Genomic DNA, 22610 nt, shown 5'->3' on the forward strand with positions numbered 1-22610 from the left:
ACATGCCAAGTGTGTGACATCACACCAGCTTGATGACCTTGCAGTCACATGCACAAGTTCCAGTGCCGATTATAGCGCCTTACGCACAAAAAACATAACAGAAATGACCCAAGCAAAAGATGGCATCTGCAGTGGTCACTTCGGCTGCTCTGCCAGCACACCTCACATTTGCAGGAGTTGCCAACCCTGCTGCTGCTCTTGACGTGGGGGCTTTGAAGGACTTCTGGGCCACACGGACCTCCACAACATGGGGCATTTCTGCTCCCTCGCTGCCCATTTGGGTCTTGTGTACCAGTCAGTGTGGGCCACCGGGCAGTCACCAGGTGGCACCTTCACATCTCTCGTCAGCAAGTGCGCAGGATGGCCATCGTCAGGTTGTGGAGGTCTCGCCGTGACTGAGACGCACTGTCCATACAGGTTAGGGTGACTGGCCGGCCAGGAGGAGGCACCGTCGCACCCTTGTCTGGGACCCCCATGACGCTGACCCGTCCGCGCCAAAGCGAGTGGCTGCCCGAGTCAGTCGGGTGCCAAGCTCATTCCAGCTAAAAAGGCTCACGCAATGCGATGCCTTGGGGGTCCGTCACTTTCATTGGTGGGAAAACCACAGATGGACACCTCGGAATCTCCCATTTCTCAGACACCTCAAGTGTGAGGGGATTTCCCCCACCCTGCTTGACGAGTGGGACAGTGTGGGCCCGTCCTCGTCACCACCGCGGGCCTTGTGGCTCTTCTGCTCGTCTGGGCCCCCTGAGGTAGAAGAGGTGGGCATTTCATAGGGCGGCCCCCAAGCGTCACAAGCCCGGCCGTCGTGTTAGCGTAATAAATGTGAAGTGCGAAAGGAAATCCATCGGTGGTCTCTGCGCGCCCACGGGCCCCGAGTGAAGCGCACTCGTACGTTTGTATTAAAACTCGGCTCAATAGCAATTATTTACCAACAAAGATTTATTGACGGCGTTTGGGGGCCAAAGCTGGCGCGCCGTAACTGAGCCAATCAGTCAGAGGCGCCAGGGAGATCTATGAGGGGCTGACGGCAAAGACGAGCCACCGGGATGAGCAGCGCTGATCGTTAGGCTGAAGACTCGGTGACAAGGCAAGATGGGAGGGGTGACCGCGTCAGAAGACCACCGGGCTCGTCATGGAGGTGCTGGCAAGTGCCACTAGGAGGCGCTAAGTTGACCCCAAGAGACCTTCTCTGACATGTGCGGTGACATCGGGACTCGAGGATGTCACGGTAACACAAAGCAGCGGGAATGACAAAATGGCAGCAGAGAAAACCCTAGTAAATGACAGTGACATGGGCCTCTGTCCCCCGTAGCAAGTACTGTGACACCAATGGCTGTGCCAGGGGTGATGTGGCACCCCTAGTGGACTTTGTGAACCCCTTGGACTTCAACTCTCCTTCAATGCCAGCAGCCAGTCTCGCAGTGCCTGCCTGGCATCACCGGCTGTGGGTGAGACCCCTGAGAAGACAGCACCTCCTCCATTAAGGGTGGCCGAGTAGCGTGATGGACAGTAGGACCACGGGGACCTTTCAAACCAGACCTGACGTCACTTTGGGTGGCACAAGAGCCCCTTTTTGTCTTCCACACCCAGGCTTACTTGAGGATCAACCTCGCCGGCCACACCGAGAAGATACCCAAGCTGGACTGGCAGCTGGACACAGCAAAGGGCCCAAAGGCCGACATTTGTGCCACGCCCTGGCGCCACACAGGGCCTCATCATCTCTTTAATTGACTCGTCGCTGCCTCCGTCTGGCCACACGCTGCCCCCGCCGCTGGCCCCAGCCACTTGTTGTCTGGCAGGCGAGCTGTCATTAATCAAACACGAAATAATTGGCTGAACCCGTGCCCTTCCGCGGCGCCGATAACAAGCAAAATCAAATGAGTGCCCACCTTCCAGCCCACCACGTTCACAGCTACGGTCCAAGTGTGCCATGCTAGCACCCAAGCTCCACGTTGGTGTGCCTTCTGCCAGCCCATTCAGGGGTACTGCACTGTCACAGGTGGTCACCTCACAGCTGCCCACTCTGCTCGTCTTTTGTGTTTTTCTGATTTCTCCCAGAAGCCTCCGTTTTTTTTTGTTTTTTTTTTCTCTTGTGCTGCCAACGCACTCTTTTTAAGTGCAAAAAAAAAAAAAAAAATGTAAAGTCCCCGCGGTGCAGTAAATGGCTTTTGACGAGGACTTTAATTTTAAATGAAGAAAGTTGCCAGTAGCAACAAAACTGTCAGCGGCAGAGCGCGCCCATTAATAAAGACACGGGCACGATGGGGGGACGCACAGCCCGATGCCAAAGGTGGCCGCGCCACCCCACGCTGTGCTCAATCGGCTTGCCAATCCATCTCCAGAGTCCCCGCCACTCAGTTGTCGGGACGACAAATGGTGGCAACTATCTGTCATCGGATTGTCTTCTGAGGTGACATCAGCGCCCTCACACATGTGACACGTGCGGTGCACATGGCATCGGCAGGGGGCGCCAGTCCTGCAGTCCCAAATGGCTGTGCCTTCAGGTGAGCAGGTGGTAGGGGACAAAGGCCCCCCATTGTCAAGTTCTTCATCCAAGCATGAGACTGTGCCACTCATGTCGTACTGCACGGCAAAAGGGAGAGGGGCAACGTGAAACCCCTGGCAGAGAAACAGAGCTTATTAAAAATGAAAACGGAACAAAGCACCTAAAACAGTGGCCAGGCGGGCACCTCCAGGGGTCACGACACAGAACCACCAAAAGGCAAAACGCTACATAAACAAGACAAGGCGGCAGTGAGGACATCAGGATGGACCCTGACAGACCAAAAAGGGCCAATTAGAAGCAGACAAATTCAGGAAGAGGCGGAGCCTCATCAGGAAGTCACCATTTAAAGAGAGAGCGAAACTTCACAGGACTGGTGGCATGAGGTGCGAGGACAGCGAATCGGTCGTGCTGCCCACTGGCTGGTGACACGCGCTTGTCTGCCTCCTTTCTGCCAACAGACTGCTGTGTGTCCTGTGCCACTGCAGGGCTCTCGTATCGCTTCATTTTATTCACACATTTTGGCAGCGGTGCTGGCACACAAGTGGCCACTAGTGGAGTGGAGGTGCTCGCCCGCTCTGGGGTGCCCGCTTTAGTGTTTCATTTTTATAGCGTGCCAGACTGATAACACTGTGTGACACGTGACACCAAGCGCCAGGGCCGCAGAGCATGGATCTGCCGTTAGGGTCCTTTACCATTCGTGCCACCATATTGAGTGGGTGTGGCCGGCTCCGTATTTTGCTCTGGTTGCTAGGGCCGTCTCTAGGGGCGTGTCTTCAGAGGTCCCTCCCCGCCATTGGTCCTTGAGTGTTTTTCTGAGCTCGGCTTTTGTCCCCCGTTGGTCGCCTGGTGCAGTTAATGGAGACGGAGGTTTAAAAAGCCGACTTTGAGGGAGACGTCTGAGCAAGCGAAACTCGTAATAAACGTACGGAAATCCCAGAGCGTGGCACGGCGAAGCCCACTGGTTACAGCTTCAGCTCTGCCAGAGCCCCTCGCGGACGTCCACACCCAACCAGACAAAAAGGTCAAAAGTCAACCCCAGAGGGTGACCAGGCCAGGATTGTGACCTCGGAAGACCACCGAGTGGAGCTGGCCACTCCCACACAATATGGCGGCGACAAAACAAGAAACGCCAAAGTCAGGCCTCGCATGGATGACTAGCAGCAGATAACCGAGCCACAGGCCTCGAAAAGACCCCAACTGAGCCACCGAGGCCAGCGGACCCCCCTGTGTGCTCATCACGAATGCCCCGCACTGGGGCGGCTTGTGGGCTCTCGCTGGTCCAGGGGTCGTGCCCGACGCTTGCTGGGATTGGTGTCCCTGCTCTGGGTAAGCGGGTTGAGAAGACGGACGCATCCTCAATCCTGGACACCCTTTAAGCAGTTAAACTGGCACGGGCAAAAATGGTGGTCTCCTGAACCCGACGCAAGAGCGGCCATCAAACACCTTCTGTCACGTCTCGAGTGACACAACCGAAGACCCCGCGTCCAAAAACCAAACGAGCACAAGAGTGGCTGGCCAAGGAGTCGCGGGAGACCCCGGGCACCCAGAACTGCCGAGGACGTCCTTCAGTCCCCTGCACAGACCACCTGCGCTCCGTGAGGAACTCTGGGAAGGATTTCTATGGAGACGGTCACAACCAAATGGCAGCTTCCCCCCCGCACTGCACAAATATTCAGTTGGAGCTCTGTGGTGGTCTTCTCCTGCTTTCTGTTTCAGGTGGACAGACCCTTGGCTTTCTGGGGGTCCGTGCAGACGCGACAGCAAGGGCACACCAGGCGGACATCACCCCCTTAAAACGCCCATCTCCGCTCGTGTCGTCTGCCCTCGCCCCGCCGCCGCCATGCAGTTCCATTAGCAGGAGCGGCGGTCCAATCAGCCAGATAAAAGCCTGGACGGGTGGGCACACAATCGTGAGGGGCCGCTGGCTTTGTTCTCCACGTCACTTCGTGTCACTCGCCGGAGGAGTGACTGACGTCCCCTCAATGGCCGGCTCCTCTATCTGGGACCCCATCGGCCGGCCTCCACACCTCTCGCTAATTCATCATCGGCGTTGTGATGCCACACGGAGGGGCCGACGCCAGCTGGACAGGAGACGGGCGCGCCAAAGATAAGGACGTGCTCTGAGCGCAAGGACAAAGAAGGTCAGGCCCCAGGGATGAGCAAAAGGAGAGATAAAATAAAAGAAGGGGCGCGAGGAACGAGCGGCGCGGACGGGCGGGTGGGCAGGCGGGTGGGTGGGCAGGCGAGTGAGCAGCGCCTGATTTATCTGATGAGTGTTCTGGGTAATTAATTATAAACTCAATTATCCAAACCTTACTTCAGCAGTCTCAATTCATTAGCAGATAAAACCTCACGCAGCAGTCACTTCTGACATCGGGGGCAACCACCACTGGCACACGCTGGCGGACTGGGCACTCCCTGGGACACCAGTTCACCTCAGGACCCCTGAAACAGCTCGACAGGATGGCCGAAAAAGGACTGGCAACGGTGCCACCCACAGGCCAAGTGAGGGATGGCTGGAGGACACGCCCAGGGGGGCTGCACATCCACAGTGGCACCTTCTGCCACACCCCCTGCCTTCACACAGACCCTTGGCTGCTGCCCTGCCTTACCGAAATTTTCTTGACATTTTTCCCCATCGGATGCCAATCTAATGCCAAGCTCTCCAAGAACAGGGAAGTGTTGACTTGAAAGTAACGTGCCACGCGCCTGCCCTCTGGCACTTGGGGACACAATTAAGGAGATGAGGAGAATCCCAGTGCCAACCATAGACGGGCAGCACACGCAGCCAGCCCACCGGTGGCCCATGCACTTAACCACCCATCTGCTTCTCCTGTTATTCACCACATGTTCCATCAAGGCACATATTGCCAGTCCAGCTGCAGGCACAGTCATGCCCATTTACAGTGGCCTACCTAGCATGAAAACTGGGCCACTTAAGTGCCTGGTGACGCCCGCTCAAGACCTACTGTGCCCAACATGACTTTGCCTGACCCAAAATGCAAGATGGGAGCCACCAAGTGGACTGCAGGAGGACAGGAGCGGGCATCAAGGCAGATGACGATGGCATGAAAATACCCAAGTGGGGTATGGAGCTGGACAACTGCATGACAAGAGGACCACAGACGCGGGCAGCGCAGAGAAGCGGGCGAGGCCACCTCACAAAGCCCAATGGCTGGAGAAGGAAAGGACATTTAGAAAAGTCCAAGTGGCACTGCCATGCCCCACAATGGAAGGTGGGCACACAAAGACACGTATGCCGGGGCACACGAGACCTGCACAAGGTGGATGGTCTTTAATATTCCCGTCTTAATTAGGACTGCAGTTAATTTCATTAAATCCTTCGGCTGCTAAATGAAGCGGATTACGAGACGTCTTTTATTGCCAGGCGTGAAATTACAGCCTGCCGGCTGCCAGTGGCAGAGGAAAGCCAATGAATTACGGGTGAAGAACGGGCCCTGGTGCCAGTCCAGGCCAGCCTCCTCACGCAGGGGCCACTTGAACCCGGGATGCCAGGCTGTGTATCGCTAGCTCCGTGCCCACATGTGGTGGCATTTTAACTTGAGCTCTAACAAAGACCACCAGAACACAAACAGACCCCAAGGGCCCTCTGCTTCTTCAGTGAAAGATGTGTCCTAATCGACATGCGGCACGCCTCTGGTGCCATCATCAGAAAACGACGAGGGTCCTGCGCTCATCATTAGGATGCCCTCTTACCCTTGGCACAGGTAGAAATGTCACCGCACCCTACGACTCTCCAAACTTCATCTCAATGACATTCTTTAGTGGACCTGCCAGGCTGACCATCAATTAGGACGGCCCACCAGCAGCTCTGGCTTGTCACCCACTCCTACCCACCACACCGTGCCAACTGAACTTTTCTGAATTCAGCATGATGCTGACTGGCAGCAGGACCAGGCTTACTGCCCCATGGCATACCAGGCTGTTCTTGGCAATAACAGTGCCCTGGCTACAGCCCCCACATAACTACATCAGTTGTGGGCATCAGCCTGCCACCGTCCAGTCACGCCACACCCTGGCCTGTTGATGGGTGGACGGGCAACAGGGTCTTCCCTGCTTGGGCACACAAACAGTCAGTGGGCTCTCAGGACTCACCCTGATTGGCAGCATATGGCACACTCCAGGGGGTGACACCCAGTCCAGAGGTGCCCCATCTGTGTAGTCTAAGCAGCACAAAGGAAATGTGCCACCATCATGTGTGCCAGGGCTGTCACATGATGACTTTAAGACTTCTATCTTTGAAAGTCTGTGGCTAAAATTGTCACACTAGGGTGAAAGCAGGGGGCACTGGACCAGCGGGGCTTGGCCATCCTACCAGCGGACTCAACCCAGAAAGGCGGCACCCCCTTAGGTGAGCTCAGGTATTCTGAGGCAGCAGTGAATGGCACCACTCGGAGCAGCCACATGTGACTGTTACTGTATGAGTGACGTTGAGGACAGTGGCCACCTCATCATCACCTTCAGTCAGCCGTCCCTGCTGAGCCCTGGAGTGCTTAAGTCAGCGAGGTGACAAATTGGTCCCCTTGGTGAAGTGGCACACAAGACTCATGGTGGGGGGGGGCAGTGCCGCCCCGCTTGGCCTGCTGTGGTCTATTGATCCTCAACCGAGGCTGCCCCTCACTGAGCAGGGCTCCCATGCCACTTGGCTCTCGTCCTCAGCCATCGATTCGCCGTTGATGTCCCGGGAACAAAGCATCACCGGTGACACCGCTAAAGTGCGGCAGGGGGCGACAGTGAGGCCAAGCAGAACAGAGTCCCAACCATCAGAGAGGGCCCCACAAAAAACGCTGGTTGACCCACTAAGACCACCAGCTGGATGGAGGGGGTGACACGAATGACCCCTGTGAGCTGCTCACCCTTTAGGAGTGCACCCTGGCAGAGTGCCCGCTCCCTGCCGAGCCCCCTTAAGTGACCCTGTTTGTATTCGTGCCGAGTGACTTCCTCAGTTTGGTGACAAACACTCGAGTGGCGCTCTTCTGCAATTAGCTGCTAATTAGGAGCCGGGAACAGCTGCTGGGAGCACTTGGCGCTGCCAATGGGTGTGGTAAGCAGTGCTTAGGATTCAGCCGTGCCAGCCAGGGTGGGCTTTGGTCCCAGAGCCAGCAACTAATACTTTGGGACTGCTGTTCGAGGGTCACCCATGTGATGGCTTTCTCCATGCTGGGGGCACAGCACCAGGCTCGCTGCTCTGTACATGTGTGGCCAGTACCCGGAGATGCCGCTGCCCCCTGCAGCAGATGGACATCTGTCTGGCACTTCGGTATCCACTCCTGATACAGAAGCTGAGCTGAAGGTGGCCAGCAGTGCCCTGACCCTTCGCCAGTGCCCTCTCCACAGCCGCAAACACATCCGTGTGCCCGCCCTCATGACACGTGCCCTTGCCCACTGAACGGCGTGCAGGTTTTAATGAGGCGCCTGTTCTAATGAAGGCAATTTGGAGAGGATTTATTGTAACGCAGTAACCTTGTGTGGGAGCGCCGGAGCAACGCGCCAGCTAATGAGTGCCATGCAGTCCAACGAAAGTGAGGGGCACAAACGGCAGGCCATTGCCGTACCAGGGCAGTCATATAGGGACTTGGGTTCAAGTTGTGCTCTCAAGGCCAGCTGCTACTTCATATTAAAACACAACCCAACCAACAAAGTGGGCACCAGCGGGCAGGTCCAAAGGCCCTCCATGAAGATCAGCTGCCCACTGCCACAGTATGAAAGTCAGCAGCGGGCACTTCCTGGGGGCCCAGGGCTCTCAACAAAGGTGACAGCAAATTACACCAACGGACGGTGTTAAGGGGGTCTTGACTGTGATCCTCGCGTGGCACAGGAGGGCACCATCTGCAGTCACAGCGTCCCAGGGCACCAGACCTACAAAGACACCTACCAAGGATTTTGCCAGGACATTCCCAGGACCCGTGCCCTACAGAGGTGGGCGTTGAATAACCGACTGGCCAACTCAACTGCCCTGGTGGACAACTGGCACCCTCACTACAGCCCATCACTGCATTTTCAACAATCCGCGCCCACCTCCACACATGGGGGTGCCATTCGTCATCACAAGTGTCAGACCGTCGAGCCCTTCAGTGTGTAACACAGTCGAATGCAGAAGACCACCGGGGGTCTCCGTGTTCAATGACATACACCATGGCCTGTGAGGGGGCTGAACTTGGGCAGCAGCCTTTAAAAATGAGGCAACATCAGAAGCCCACCTAGCAGGCAAAACCCAAAGAGCGCCCCTGGTGTTTTAAGAATTGACAAGCAAAGTCCCCTACAGGCACCTTGGCATCAGTAGACATGGGGAGCCAGTGGCAGCCTACAGAAGAGGGGTGACGACCAAATGCAGAGTGGACTGAGCCCACAGGGGACGATGACATCAATTAGCCACTGCTTTGGAAACAAATCTGTGCCCTTGAGCACAACCTCGTGATCAGCCTGGCATGTGCCACTTAAAAACCTCATCTCCAGTGCAAATTACTGTTAATGTCACCAGCACTTCTGGGCAAGAGGGCAAAAAAATAAATATAAAGGAAAGCTAAACACACCTGGCAAGAAGAGCTCGGGCACCAGAGTGGCACAGGGCCCATGCACAGGTCCAGCTGGTGGGCTGGTATCCATCACATACATGTCGCAATGGCACAGACAATTGGGTGTGGGCTGATGTCACTGAGTTAGGGACTCAAGTGACAAGACAACAAGGAGCTGGCTGCCCAGGGTTCTGCACGTCAGAGAGCATCATGCCAGTCTCCCTCTATAAATGCACATGTTTAATTAAAGTGGCACAGCAGGCACCTCACTTCAAAATGGACACATGTCCACCAAATGGCAGTGAAGTAAGAGGTGAAAACAGGGGGTGACACATGGCACTAAGGGTCTTTGGAATGGTTTAGAGTAAAAATCTGGAGGTATAAAAAAAAATGGCAGTATGCCAGCGAGACCCCCAAATGCTGCTTGACTACCACACAGGCCATCATCTCACCATGCACCCCACACACCAAGGGACATGCCACACATCGATAAGCTGGCATGCAGTGGTGCAGCATCACCAACCCTCGCTGATGGGCTGAGAAGGTGGCAGCAGGCTGTGCCATCACAGGGAAAACATGGCAATAGCCGGCGAGACGCTGGCGGGGCACCTGGATCATCACATGGCACTTAGACATGTGCCACTTGTCTGAGCCTTTGCCTCTCGCTTTGAGCTAACCCACCCAGTGACCACAGACAAGCAGACCACCGGGCTCAGGACTGTGCCACCTGGGGGCACATTAGCTGTAGTTCAAAGTCCTCAAAGAAGCAGAAAGGTCACATGGCCACCTCCCCCTTATGCCAGAGTGGGCAGACAGTCAGCAAGTTACGGGCAGACTTCTAGTCTTATAGTTGCCCGTCTAGGTGCCACAACTCTGCCTTTTAAATTTCAGATGCATTTTTGTGACGCAGAGAGGTGACAGCTGGCCAAGGTGGCCACGTCTGAGGGCAGACACCAGGGACTCAAAACATGGCATCAAATGAAGACCTACGGACAACTCAACCTGATGGTACCTGAGGAGCTGCGGGCAAAGCCTCCCCTTCACCTAACACCCTGTGATCCTCCAAGTTGTCACATTAGCAAACACGGCCACCTGAAAGCCCCAAAAGCCAACTGGTGCCAACGACATGAACAAAGTGGGCACACATACCAGCAGCAGCTGCTGGAGACCAGCAGACAAGTCACGTGGGGGCACATTGAGAGCCTTGGACCAGCAGAAAGCGCCTGCCGCCAACTTCACACTGTGCCATGCTGGGACCAGCACGATGATGCCCACAAAAAACTTAGATGGCAGTGTGCCAGGACCTGAAATAATGTGAAGGACCCCAAACAGAAACAAAAGAATGGCCAAGTCGGCTGAGAGCCACTGCCACTGTTGGTCCAAAGTAGTCCACATGGCACCACACGCTCACCCCAGGTGTGTCACTGGCATCTTCTGGTGTGCCAGCCTCAAAACAAGCAAGGAGCGCAAGACATCAAAAACTCACAGGTGAAAGGTCAATGCCAACCCCGGACATGGCACACAGAATGCTCAAGTGGGCGTCTCCTTAGCAGCCATCAAGCCGAATGCCATGAGGTGTCTGCGCCCCCCCCACGGCCGCCACAGCTGTCCTGCCATAAATAGAGCTCCCATCTGCCACCAGCGATGTGCATGTCACCTTCTCCAGGCTCATTTGTACTTCATTAACTGCCATTGACTTAACAAGATTTATGCAAATGGCACCGCGGGACCCCTTTAGCGCCTGCTGCACTCGTGTGATTATGTATGTACAACTCTGCCCGCAATGAAAAATTAATAAAGCGACATGCCCCCTCTCAGTGCGCCAGGGAAAGACATGAAAACCAAAGCATCTGACGAGAGAGAAGGAAAGAGCAAAGCCCACCATGGGCATCCTGGCACAGGACTGGCAGAGGGTCCCAAAAACTCCAGCCTCCGCTCCAGTGACACTCGTTCATTTTCAGAAAGCCCACGCAGAGCAAGAGATGGGCAGCCCTAGTGTGCCAGCGAGCTGCAGGGCTCCGACCACCAACCCACTGGAAGGGCCATCCAGTCCTCAACTGCTGGTCAGGAGGGCTCAGCTGGCCGCTGTGTCCACTAACAGAATATGAAGGGGGTCTGGAAAGGTGCCACACCATAACCAACCAGGGAGCTGCCAACCAGATATCCACCGCTGAAAGGCACTATACAAAGACTGGACCCCTCTACTCCCCCTACTATGGGGGTGCTGTACTCTGCTGTGCCATCGCTGACTTGACCTCCGTTGTCATCGAGTTAAATCAGCAGGGGGACAGGCGGGAAGGAGCATGCCAGTCAAACACAGTGGCCTGTGGCACAGAGGGTCAGAGCCACTGGGTATGCTTTTGGGGATAGTGTCTGAGAGTGGGCACTGCCCTGTGATGGACTGGCAGGAAGGATGAAGTGCTAGCATACAGTGGCATTAGAGGCCCTCCCTACTCATCGTTACCCCGACACTTTTCAACAGGCATCGCGTTTTGGGGGTAGGCGGGCACCAAGTGACATTTGACAGGGCCAGGCACTGCGGCTTCTCCAAAGTTTGCAAACAGCACGGCGTGGCGCTTGCCAGGCGCCCCAGTGGCAGCTGCCGAGAGCCAATCAAGCGCGAGCGCACGTGAAGAGGCGCGCTAATCACAGCACCAATTTGTTCATTTAGCAAATTACAAACAAGGGCGCGCAGATGACACGGGCGCGATGATTAGAGGCGCTAATTGCCACCCTGGCAGGACCAGCTGAAGCGCTCCTCTCGCTTTCTCTTCATCTTTTCTCCCCTCCTGTAAATGATGGCAGCGCGTCACGGGGGGCCGCGCTCTGCTCCCTTCCATTGTGATGTCCCCATCAAAGCGCGCGCGCCTCTTTGAACGGGGACGGCGGTGGCAGAGGCGTCCATATGCGGAGCAGCAGCCTGCACTTCATTAGGAGCCGCGCTTTGTTTCTCACTTCCAAAACAAAGCGATGCCCGTTGTCATCGTCGCCGCCGTCCTCCTCCTCCTCCTCCTAATGATCTCATTCCAGTGCGCCCCGGCCCCGCGCCTAATTGATGTCAAGTGTGCTCTTCGGCGCTAATCAAGAAGAAGCCATCAAACGGGCGCCGCTCCTGCGTGACGCGCGATCACAGCCAGCCTTTCGCGCGATCCGCCCGCCGCGGCCCCAATTATCGCGGCGCAGACGGCCGGCCGGCGCTCCTACCTGCTTAATTGGGATCGCGCGGCCGCTTCCGATGCTGTCGGCTCGGCTCTCCAGGCCTTTCTTCTCCTTGTCGGGGTCGCTGCCTTTCCGGGACTGCAAGAGAGAAAACGCCAGTGATGAGACTTGGGGACCTAAAGGACTCGAAAACCCCACCCAAAGAGCTGGCATCGACCACCGCACAGTCACTGCCATCCTAGGTCTGAACACCAACGGTGACCCAAAGTGGGCGCCACACAGCGCGGCGACTTCACCAGCCTCTGAATCCTCCAGTCGGCAGTCTGGGCAAGGAGACGCCATCGAAGCCCACAGACGTGCCAGTCCTGCCCACCCCACGTCTCCAAAAATGACATCCAGTTGTCCACCACACTACTGGTCACAGACTCCAAGTATTAAATATCCTCCCTGGCATGGCACCACACAGGGCAGTGAAGATGGCACCCAGCTGCTTACTGTTTCGGATGTGCGGAGCACATGCCAACTGAATTCAACCATCCTGGCACTCCCATTCACAGACCCAGTGGGCGACTGTGCCAGTTCTGACAGGGGTCAGAACTTCACTATGTATGACACAGCCACCAGCTGGGCATTGGCCTCTGCAGTAAGAAAGGTAGAGCGGGCACAGAGACAGGTGCTCTTAACTGCCCACCAGTGACCACAGTATCATGGGTCAGTGTGGCCACCGGTCAGGGACACAACATGAACATCTAAAAGAGGAGAGCTGACCGGTCCTGGCAACAACAAAGTCCATCCTCCTGGGTCAGTGACACATGAGGGCATCAGGTCAGCCTCAAGATGAAGTGCCACCTCCTGTGGCGGGTGTGTGCCCACCTGGACAGTGGACTTGTTGTCCTGTTTAGGTGGTCCTGCAGTGCCGAGGGGGTCTCTTAAGGGTTTCGGTGACCGCCCAAGTGAGGCTGTACAGGCAGGCCTGGCATTTTCAGGATGGGTACTGTGCTGCCACCTTTCAGGACAGAGAGACTGTCCTGGGTGACCAACTTGCCTCACCCCAGCAATGGACCTTTGATCTGTGAACCCTGAGATGCTAGGGCTGAGCATCTACATGGGGGCACTAAGCCTTGCAAGTGCCCACCTCCTTGGCAGCCCTCTGACCCAGTGCCCTACTCCCTCTATCAACATCTTCATCCTGGCACATAAGATGAGGGTCACTACTGTGCCCTACTGTCCACTTGCCTCCCCGCCATGGTGCCCGCTCTCGCAATGCTGCATTTCTGAGCAGCACTGCTCCCAGTACTCCCAGCTGCAAGGCCGACTTTCTCTGTGGCAGCTAACTGGGTGGCCATTCCTTGAACCACCTGGTGCCACTTTGGAATCACGTCAGTCAGTAAGGGGTGAGTCACTCTGACTGTCCTGGTGGGGTGCCAGTCTAACAGAGGGCACTCAGTAAAAGAAGTGCCAGTACTGCATATGCTGGCATTGTGTCACACTTCACTGGAACGGAGCCACACCTGGTTTGGAGAGGATGATGGGAAGACGGGAAGAAAAGGTGGGCACCAACAGGGTTAGGGTGGATTACAACTTGTGCCATGATGTGCCAAGAGCTAGAGCTCAGGGAGACACAATGCCATGACTGGCTGAGTGGCATCTACTCACTAAGAAGGTCACCATGATGGAATAAGGGCACAGGGACAGAGGAGATGGGCCTGCCAGTGCCTCATACTGCCCAGCCTTAAGTTTGTTTGCACCCAAAGGTGTGCCATCAGGTGGACTGGCACCTGCACATTTACTCAGTACGTGGTCAGGAGCAGCTAATTCTTCATCTCTGGAAGGGGCACTTGCACTTCATGCCCTTCCCCCACCAGCTCTCACATTAGTCATAGGGTGGCACGCCTGATGGCCCGCCAGGGCTTTGGTCTGAATGAAGACACATCTGGTGACTCCTGTTGGCATCAGGGTGCCCAATGTCTCACTAACTGCACCAGAGGTGGAGATGGTGGTCACTATGCAAGGCGCTATATACAAGTCAGTCTGATTAGAGTAGACGAGGGGGAGCCCAGCGGGCACATCCCGATGCCAACGCCACTTACCGTGAAAAGGTTGGAGCGCCGCTTGGACTGCTTGCGGACAGGAGTGGGCGTGTTGGTCGAGGGCGGGACATCGATGCGGAGCTCCTTCTGGCTGGTGCTGGGCGTTGAGGGCACCGAGGATGAGTAGTCACTCAGACTGCCACCACCGTTGCTCGTCTTAAACAGAAAAAAGATGCGCCAGTAAAGATGGGCATATGAGGCCGGGCACAACCTCCTGCCGTAAGGCCATTTATTTACTGTTAACTCTTCCAATTTCTCATACATTGGCCAGGTGCCACCCTTTGCCCACATGCCTCTTCTATTTCCTGAGCCCACAATGCCCACCATAGGGAAGCAGACTGGTAGTGCCATTAACACAGCAGAGCAGGCATGTTGGGCAGTGCCTACCTGGCTGCAGTGGGCACAAGGCAGGGCAGTCACCTGAAGGGGCATTAGACCATGCCATGCAAATCACAGCACTGGGCATTGAGCTGTCTGGCTTTGTATAGCGCCTTTCCCAGTAGACACTGAGCTCAGGTACTTCACTTTGTTCAAGCAGCGACTCGCTAGGAGCGCCTTTCCAAAGCGGGCAGCACTCCAAAATGCCACACAGATGCATGCCAGCCAGGTGCCATATAACTATGAGGTCACTCTGTGGTCGCAGTCCTTGCAAAGGTCCAGCTGGGCATACACAGGGCATGATGGGTGCCATCAGCACTTACCTGCTACCTTACTTGAGGTGATCCTGGCAAGTGGCAAAAATGCCAGGCAGAATATTTCAGAAGGTGGCATCAGTTGTTCTTACTAGCCTGCTTTGCTCATTGGCACATCTTCTCACTTGCTGTTATTTCTCTGCTCCTCCCATTTTGCCACCTTTCTGCCAGCTGCTTTGTGGTGTTTTAAGGTGTCACAATGGCAGGAGCTAAGCAGAGCAAAACCTAAGATGGAAGTGACTGTGGAAAGTAGGGGGCACCCAGCCAGGAAACGCAATGACCCAGAGTGGCAGGGGGGCACCACCCAGAAAAAGAAGAAAAAAAAAAGAATGAGGAGGGTGGGCATACCTGGCTGATGTGCACTGCAGAGGCTGGCGCGGAGCACACCGACGAGTGGCTGGGCGAGTTGGGCAGCGACTTGCAGGGTCCGATTGACAGCTGTTGCTTCTTCCGGGTTGCCACGATCTTCTGGGCCACTGCAAAAGCAGAGTGACAGTCAGAAATGAAGAGTGCCAGTGCCAGAGCAGGCTTCACGTGCCAAGCAAAGGCAGCACAGCCGAGAAAAGCAGACTGTGGGCTCCAGCACTGGCACCTCGATATGTGCTGCCAGTCAGCACCTTCATTCGCGTATAAAGTGCTCAGGTCAAGAGGGTCTCAAAGGCGCAGTGCCAGACATGCATGTGGGCAACTCGAGACACACCCAAGCAGCACTGGCAGGGGGCCTACTAGATATTCAAATTAGGGACTGGGCTGTGGGTCACCTGATCTTTGGTGGACACTCCAGAGACACAAACAGGGTGGCACACAAAGGGGGTGGACACAATGTGACGGTGACAGACCCAGCACTGCAGGGGGACGAGCAGCTTGAGATGTGACCTTCTCACCAGCAGGGGGCACACGGGTGTTGCTACTCAAGCAATGGGGGCAGTTCAGTTAGTGGTTGGTCAACTCAGAAATGACAAACACAAGTGCCCTATGGTGACATCATATAGCGCCTTACAGAATGAGCATTAGACATGCAAAGACAAAGGAAGGAAACAGCTGTGCCGTACCGGGCATGTGCAAGGCAGGTCTAATCGCCTGGCATCTCCTGGCACCTTTAGCACAATGCCAAGCCTCACATGACAGTGTGTACCCACATTGGCACATGGGTGAGTCAGGCGGTCAGCTGGGATATGCAAAACCGTGGGGGCATGGGTGACAACCAGAGTGAATGCCACCCATGGGCACTCCCTGAATCTGGAAACTTTATAGTGCCTTTACATACAGAACATCATCTTCATAATGCCAGCTATGCCCGTACCAATACAACGTGAAAGCTGGCAACAGGAATGTCGGGTCAGTCCTCCTCGTTGTTTTATATAGCGCCTTCCCTAAAGTTTCCACTTTTATTCACTGTGACCCTCCATGGGTGAAGCGGGGAGGTGGTGAGGTGCCCTGAATGCTTGGGCACTATTGGGCATCACAGTATCACTGGAGGTCATCGATTGGCGGCCACTAAAGTGGGCGGAGTCTGTTTGCAGATGTACACGACCAAAGCCCCGCCTCCACTCAACCAGTCACCTCTCAAAAACCACACCCACCGACTTCACCTGGCACACTCAAGGGCACTGGGTGCTTTAAACTGCCACTAGCAGCACATCCTGTGAGCCCTGAGGCAGTCCAGGCAGCAGGCAGCAGGCAGATGCCAACCCTGGATGGGATGCCACACTGGGATGAGGGCATGTGATAATTAAACCGGAGGACTGGGCAACAATTGGGCAAACATCTCAGACAAATTGGCCAAGATGTGAACTGAGAACAGTGTGGCACTGGGGCAGTGCCGACCATATTCTCAAGCACATGTGCCCAGTTTTGGGCTCACCCTAGAAGAGTGCCAGAGCACACTTCTGCATACACCAGGCTTACTTCTGTATTATATAGTGCCTTTCATTGGCACATCAGAGCCAGTTGCTTCTATTGATGCCCTCCATTTGCACCCACAGCTGTGGTTCGTTTGCTCTGCTAGCCGCAGAAGCCTGACGCCTGTGCCAAGCTACTCAGTAGTGACTGGCAGGAATGGCGAAGCATGCACAGTGGGCCACCTTCAAGGGGACCATCCTATCTGGGTACACACGTGAGCACCATGGTGTCCAGCGGGCCTGACAAATGGAGGCCATCATATGCAGCAAGGTGCCCACACCTCGTCCAGCCCTGATGAATGTGGCACTCAGGAAAGCTGCCCGCAGAAACTCACCATGCAAGGCAAAGAGATTTGTTACCAACGCAAGAGTGAGCGAATATTGAGCAGGTCCCGGAGTGCCCAAGCGTGGCACGCCATCACTCTTGTCCTGATCGGCCTTCACCACGTCGAAGGGGGGCATCGACCAGCGCCCTCACCGACACACTGCACATTGTCATTTTACGCCCATCGACTCAATCGACTGCGCCAGCAGGTGCCAGAGGACAGTGACAAGCACGAGGCAGCGTGGCACAAACACACGAGAGGAGTGCAGTCAGCGGCCTGATATAGCGCCTTTCATAGGCCAATGGAAAAAAAAATACTTGTCTAACCACAGGGCCCGGGTACAATTGCCAGCCTCCACCACCCCGGAATGATTCAGGGTTCATAACATGGGCATCAGGAAGGGGGCACCTCCTGGGCAGTGCACGGGTGGGTACCACATTATTAACAGTGGGAGTGGAGTGGGCACCATGGCAGGTAGGGGTGCCAGCCCTGACCTCTTTGGAAAGGCGCTATATAAAACAAGAGCAGTTGCCGCCCTCCAAAGGGTTAAATCAAGCGAAGCCTGAGAGCATCGCTGCGGACAGGGAGCCCCCCGGACCACCGAGATATATCGACACATACGGATAGAGCCGGCCCCCGCTGTATTTTACTTTAACCGTTAAAAACAGTTATGATAAGGCGGCGTTAAATATTTAAACGGCACGGCTAATACGATTTTAACTTTAACCATCAATCTTCGCTCTCTCGCCCGGCGCCATTTATTCTAATGGAAACGTCCTCCATGTTCTCAGATTTATGGTGGCAGCGCCGTCACCAGGCTGGCATGTTCACGCGCGACTCCTTCTGCGCTCACGGGCACCGCCCAGGAGGAGGGGAGCCCTGTGGTGGACCGCCGTCCCGTCCTCAGCCTCGGGGGACTTCCAGCAGCTGCTCCGGGATTCTGGGTTACGGGAGGGGGGGCCGCAGGACAGGAACCCACCCTGGATGGGACGCCGGGCCATCGCAGGGCCAGTCCAAGGAGGTTAAAATGGCCTTGAACCCGAGGCTGCTGTGTGGATGACAAGCTGCACTTCCAGACAAGGCCACTAGGACACCACAAGAACTCCGTTAGGACCCCTGGTCGACTAGATGGACTCCACAAGACCCCCACGATGATGTCCCTTCAACAATGACACACTAAGTGACCACCAGGCAAGCAGCAGCCCCTCCCTGTGTGAACCCTGTCACAGTGCCACACCAGTAGGCACCATATATGGGGTGGCACTTAAGACATTCACCCAGACTGGCTACATGACCAGGAGGCACCCTGCGGCTCTGGAAGTGTGCCCATTGTGGCACGGGTGGGGGCTCTGCAGCCTGCCCATCAGATGCACCACCCAGGGCCAGGAGACGGAGCTTCGGCTTATAATCGAATGCCCGCCGATCAAACATTATGCTTTATGTCTGAGTGGCCCTGGAGGACCCCCAGCATCGAGGGGAGGCCACACACATTCCCAGAAGCCCCCTGTCCACCTCCCTCCATTTTTACCTCTTGTTTCTCGACTCCAGGTTGGCCCTTCAGCTCCGCACCTGACCGGACCGCCCGTCACTGCCCCTTCTCCCCAGCCACATGTACCACGGTTGGGGGAGGGGGTGGGGGCCGGTGGTCCGCATTTCAATGTAAAGCAGCGCGGCCGTTAATAACTCACACTCGACTTCATCTCTAAAGACATCGTTAGTGCTGTCCGTCTTCGTTAACATCCCAGCGGCCATCGCCATGACGATTAATTACTGCACTCCAGTGCTGCCACCTACTGGCGCTGTGGTGGAACTGACGACACACTCGGATATTCCACTTGCCCCCCACAGGTGTAGCTTGGGGGTTTGAGCCCCTCGTGAGCCCTGGCTACACCCATGTGCCTCATGAAGCCCCCCGCACGGGGGTCTCAAACTGCTGGTATGTTACGGATGGAGACTCAAACGTCCAAACACTAATTTCCTCAGGACCCCCATAATCATGTAGACTTGGCACTGGGGGTCCTGTCTCAGCACCTCTGAATTGAGCTAGGTGAAGATCTCTGGGGGGTAAGGACTGGGCACTGAGGGGACACTAAGAGGTGGTGACCCCAAACTGGCCCTCTGATGAACTGGGCAAAGTGGCACTGGAAGGCATGAGATGGCATCTGTGGACAGACTTCATGCAATTGTGGGTTACGGTGGGGGGGGCACACGACGAGAAACCACTGTGGAGTGCCAATATGGAGGAAAGAACAATGAGAAGTGGGATAATAAAACCTGCACTGGCATGGGGGGATTGGGCACACTTGACACAGGCAGGGATTCAAATACTGGAAGGCACCAGCACCAACGTGCCACCTTGGTATTGGTCTGCTGGACTCTCGAGCGTACCGACCAGTGGCAGAAGGACATGAGGACCCCCAGAGGCTCAAAGAGTAACAGGAAGAGGGCGAAGTCGGGCAGGCAATAGTAGTATGGGAGGGCACAAAGGCGGGCATCGGCACTCACAGGTCTGAGAAGGAGGAAGGCCACAACCAGCCAAGCACAGTCACTCAAGGGTCAAGTCCATGGCAACAACAAGACCCTCCGGGGGTCCGGAGTCCCATCCACCTCGTGTCGTCATGTCAAGTCAAGTGTGTGTGAACTCGGCCCCTGACCGGGGTCTGCGGGCATCCCTGGGCTCCGGCTGAAGTCACCTACAAGTGCCAGTCAGGACCCACTGTCACCACTCTAAACTCCTTGTGGCTCACAGTGGTTCTGACTCAGCCTGGCTGCCCTCCTCTGGACCGAGGACCCCACCTGACCCTGGCATGCCAGGTGAGACCCCGCTAGACTGGTACTTCATGCACAGGGGCGATAGCCTTCTGTGGGTCCCTGGGCCTTCTCATGAGGTGGGCTTTCACGTTCAGACCTCGCCAGCCCCCCACCTCCGTCGTATTATTAACGGCGAGCGTCGTCGGCCCGGGTCTCCGTTTTTTAAATGGCACCATTCCGGGGGAGGGTTGGGTGACCAGCAAACACAAACATGCTGGCAGAGCCGAGCCTGGCAGAGCATTTAATTGAAGCCAAGGTAGAGAATTTGAAATCTGGTGTGCCCATCAGAAAGCAGGGGGCTGCACAGTGGGGGGTACATGATGGGAGACCCTGGTCAAGGCTTAAAGGAAAAGAGGGAGGAGCAAAGGGTTTAGTGACAGTGAAGCTGGGGTCCATGAGGGGGCACATCCAGACACAGCGCCCCCAGGAGGACATTAAAGGTGACTAACTTGTGTAGCCCCCCGTCACTCCTACTGGGCCGGCTGAGTGGGGTCCTTATAAAGACACATCGAGGACCCTCACAGTCCTCGGCTATAAATATCAGTTAATGAGTCATAAAGAGCGCGGCGGACGAGCCCCCCGGGTATCCGCGGAAAGGTCACTGCTGCACCTCACGCACGTCTCTGCAGTGAAAGGACCTCAGGACCCCATGGGGGGGGCTTCAAGGCCACTCAGAACAAGTCGAGCACCTCACATGGCCACTAGGTGGGCAGCGGTCAGGAGTAACCCGGGCTCCATGCCATATAGCGCCTTGAGTGCAGTACAAATAAGACGACGACACACTGCGGCCCCCCCTCCTATCGACATATGGGGGTTCGGACAGGACGTGGAGACCCCCTCAAATGGTTATGCTGTCCGGGTCAGCTCCCTCAGCCCTAGATGGCGCCCCTGACACCCCAAGCGAACCCAGGAAAGCAGACGATAATGAAGATGACCGGCGGGGGCCGCACGACGTCACATGCCCACAGCGACCCCCCACCCCCCCCGGTCACGTGTGTCTCCTCGCATACGATTAGCGGAGCGGCCTCCGTCTCCGTCGCTCAATTAGTCGGCAGCGGGCCGCGCGCGGTGGTCCGTCTCTCCCCCGACGCTCATTTGGCGACTGTGACCCACAAACCTCGGGCGTCTCCATCAAAGCCCGGCCGGTAATCTCCGCCAGACGACCGCGTCTGCCCCCCGCACTTGACCCCATTTACACAAATTGCTGCTCAGGCGCAGACCCCGAACAAACTTCAGCGCGTAAGCCGCACCAATTATTTTTAATAGCGAATGTCCGCCTCGTTAAGGACCCCCGCCAAGCCCCCGACTGCCAATTCGGTTTTTACCTAAATAACGAGCGAAACCGCGAGCCGGCGCTGCGCCACAAAGCCTCCCGAACTCAAAAAAGAAATGAAAAAAACGAAACACAGCGACAGGGCGCCACCTCATATAGCGCCTTTCGCAGTTCGCGGCACGAGCGCCAGCCGAGAACGTCACGAGGCGGCAGTGCTTTGTCAGATGACCGTGACGTCATCGGTCAGACGTGAACGGAGCGCACGGCACCGGCGCCCTCTGCAGGCTGAAACACCACAGCAGCAAATGGAATAAAGACAAAGAAAAGTTCACGGCGAAACGCGGGCACCGCATGCGGGTACTGAGGGCATTCAGCCCACAAGAGTGCCCATTGCGGTCCTCTGCCACCCCCAAGCATGGACACACTCGCCATACTGACCAGCACAATGCCCAGCGACAGGGCTAGCACTGCCGTCACCATGCAAGGCGCTATATTCTTCACGTCTGCTCATGCCCACTTCACACAGGGCTTGAACCCTGGCCTGATGCCTGCCCAGTGGCCCTGGGTTGAGGACACCACACTGGTACAGTGACAGCACCTTTCACCCACATGGAGAACTTAAGTATCCACACATGGGAGGATTACGAGTCGCACACGGCCGGGATGGGTCTTATATAGCGCCTTTCACAGCGAACGCCACTCTGGTCTCCTTTAAGTCTGATCCGCTGGGAGGCACCTCAGGGTGTCAAGCGCAGCAGCACCTTGGCCACACTTGGCAGGGGGTCTAGAAAGTGGGCAAACAGAGGTCAGTGCCATGCTGCACAATTACCCCCACTCACTCTGTTCACATCCAATGCCAGGGGTGCCCTAATGGATGGTATTAAACGGGCACCTGCTTTCTTGCTGTCGGCTGAGCCACCTGACCACTCAGGGCCCCTTCACTTTGAGTCCGAGTGGGCAGTTCCCCTTGGTCGACTTTAGTAAGTGGGCACAAAGCAGGAGCCAACCCCAGATGGGCACACTCACTATGAGGGGCTACTAAAGATGCGCCTACTAAAGGTGGTCATCTTAGGTTTGTGAGAGGAACATTGCAGGGCGCAACGTGTCCAGTCACAGGTCAGTGGCCGCCAACAATGGGCAGGAGCCAAATGAATGCCAGTGGCCACGTCAGCCCTGGGCAGCAGCCATCAGGGGGCACAGATCACAATTCACAGATGAAGAGACTGGCCAGGGAAGGCCGGACCCCCACAGGTCAGAGGTCAGTAAGCACGAGAGGGCAGGCGGCGAGGAGAAGAGCATGATGGCGGGCAGGC

General features: G+C 56.1%; 1 protein-coding gene across 8 annotated transcripts in view; it reads right to left on the reverse strand.

Annotated features, from left to right (window-relative positions):
- The window catches only part of agap1 (ArfGAP with GTPase domain, ankyrin repeat and PH domain 1), a 165016-nt gene that overhangs the window by 85699 nt on the left and 56707 nt on the right, over window positions 1-22610 (reverse strand). For all 8 annotated transcript variants that reach the window (XM_039755134.1, XM_039755133.1, XM_039755132.1 and 5 more), the window contains 3 exons: window positions 15335-15462; window positions 14295-14450; window positions 12250-12342 (listed from right to left, as the gene is read on the reverse strand). In XM_039755134.1, coding sequence (XP_039611068.1) covers window positions 12250-12342; window positions 14295-14450; window positions 15335-15462 — 377 coding nt within the window. The remainder of the gene's footprint in view (window positions 1-12249; window positions 12343-14294; window positions 14451-15334; window positions 15463-22610) is intronic.

The sequence above is a fragment of the Polypterus senegalus genome, chromosome 6 (genome assembly GCF_016835505.1).
Source record: "Polypterus senegalus isolate Bchr_013 chromosome 6, ASM1683550v1, whole genome shotgun sequence".
Lineage (NCBI taxonomy): Eukaryota > Metazoa > Chordata > Cladistia > Polypteriformes > Polypteridae > Polypterus > Polypterus senegalus.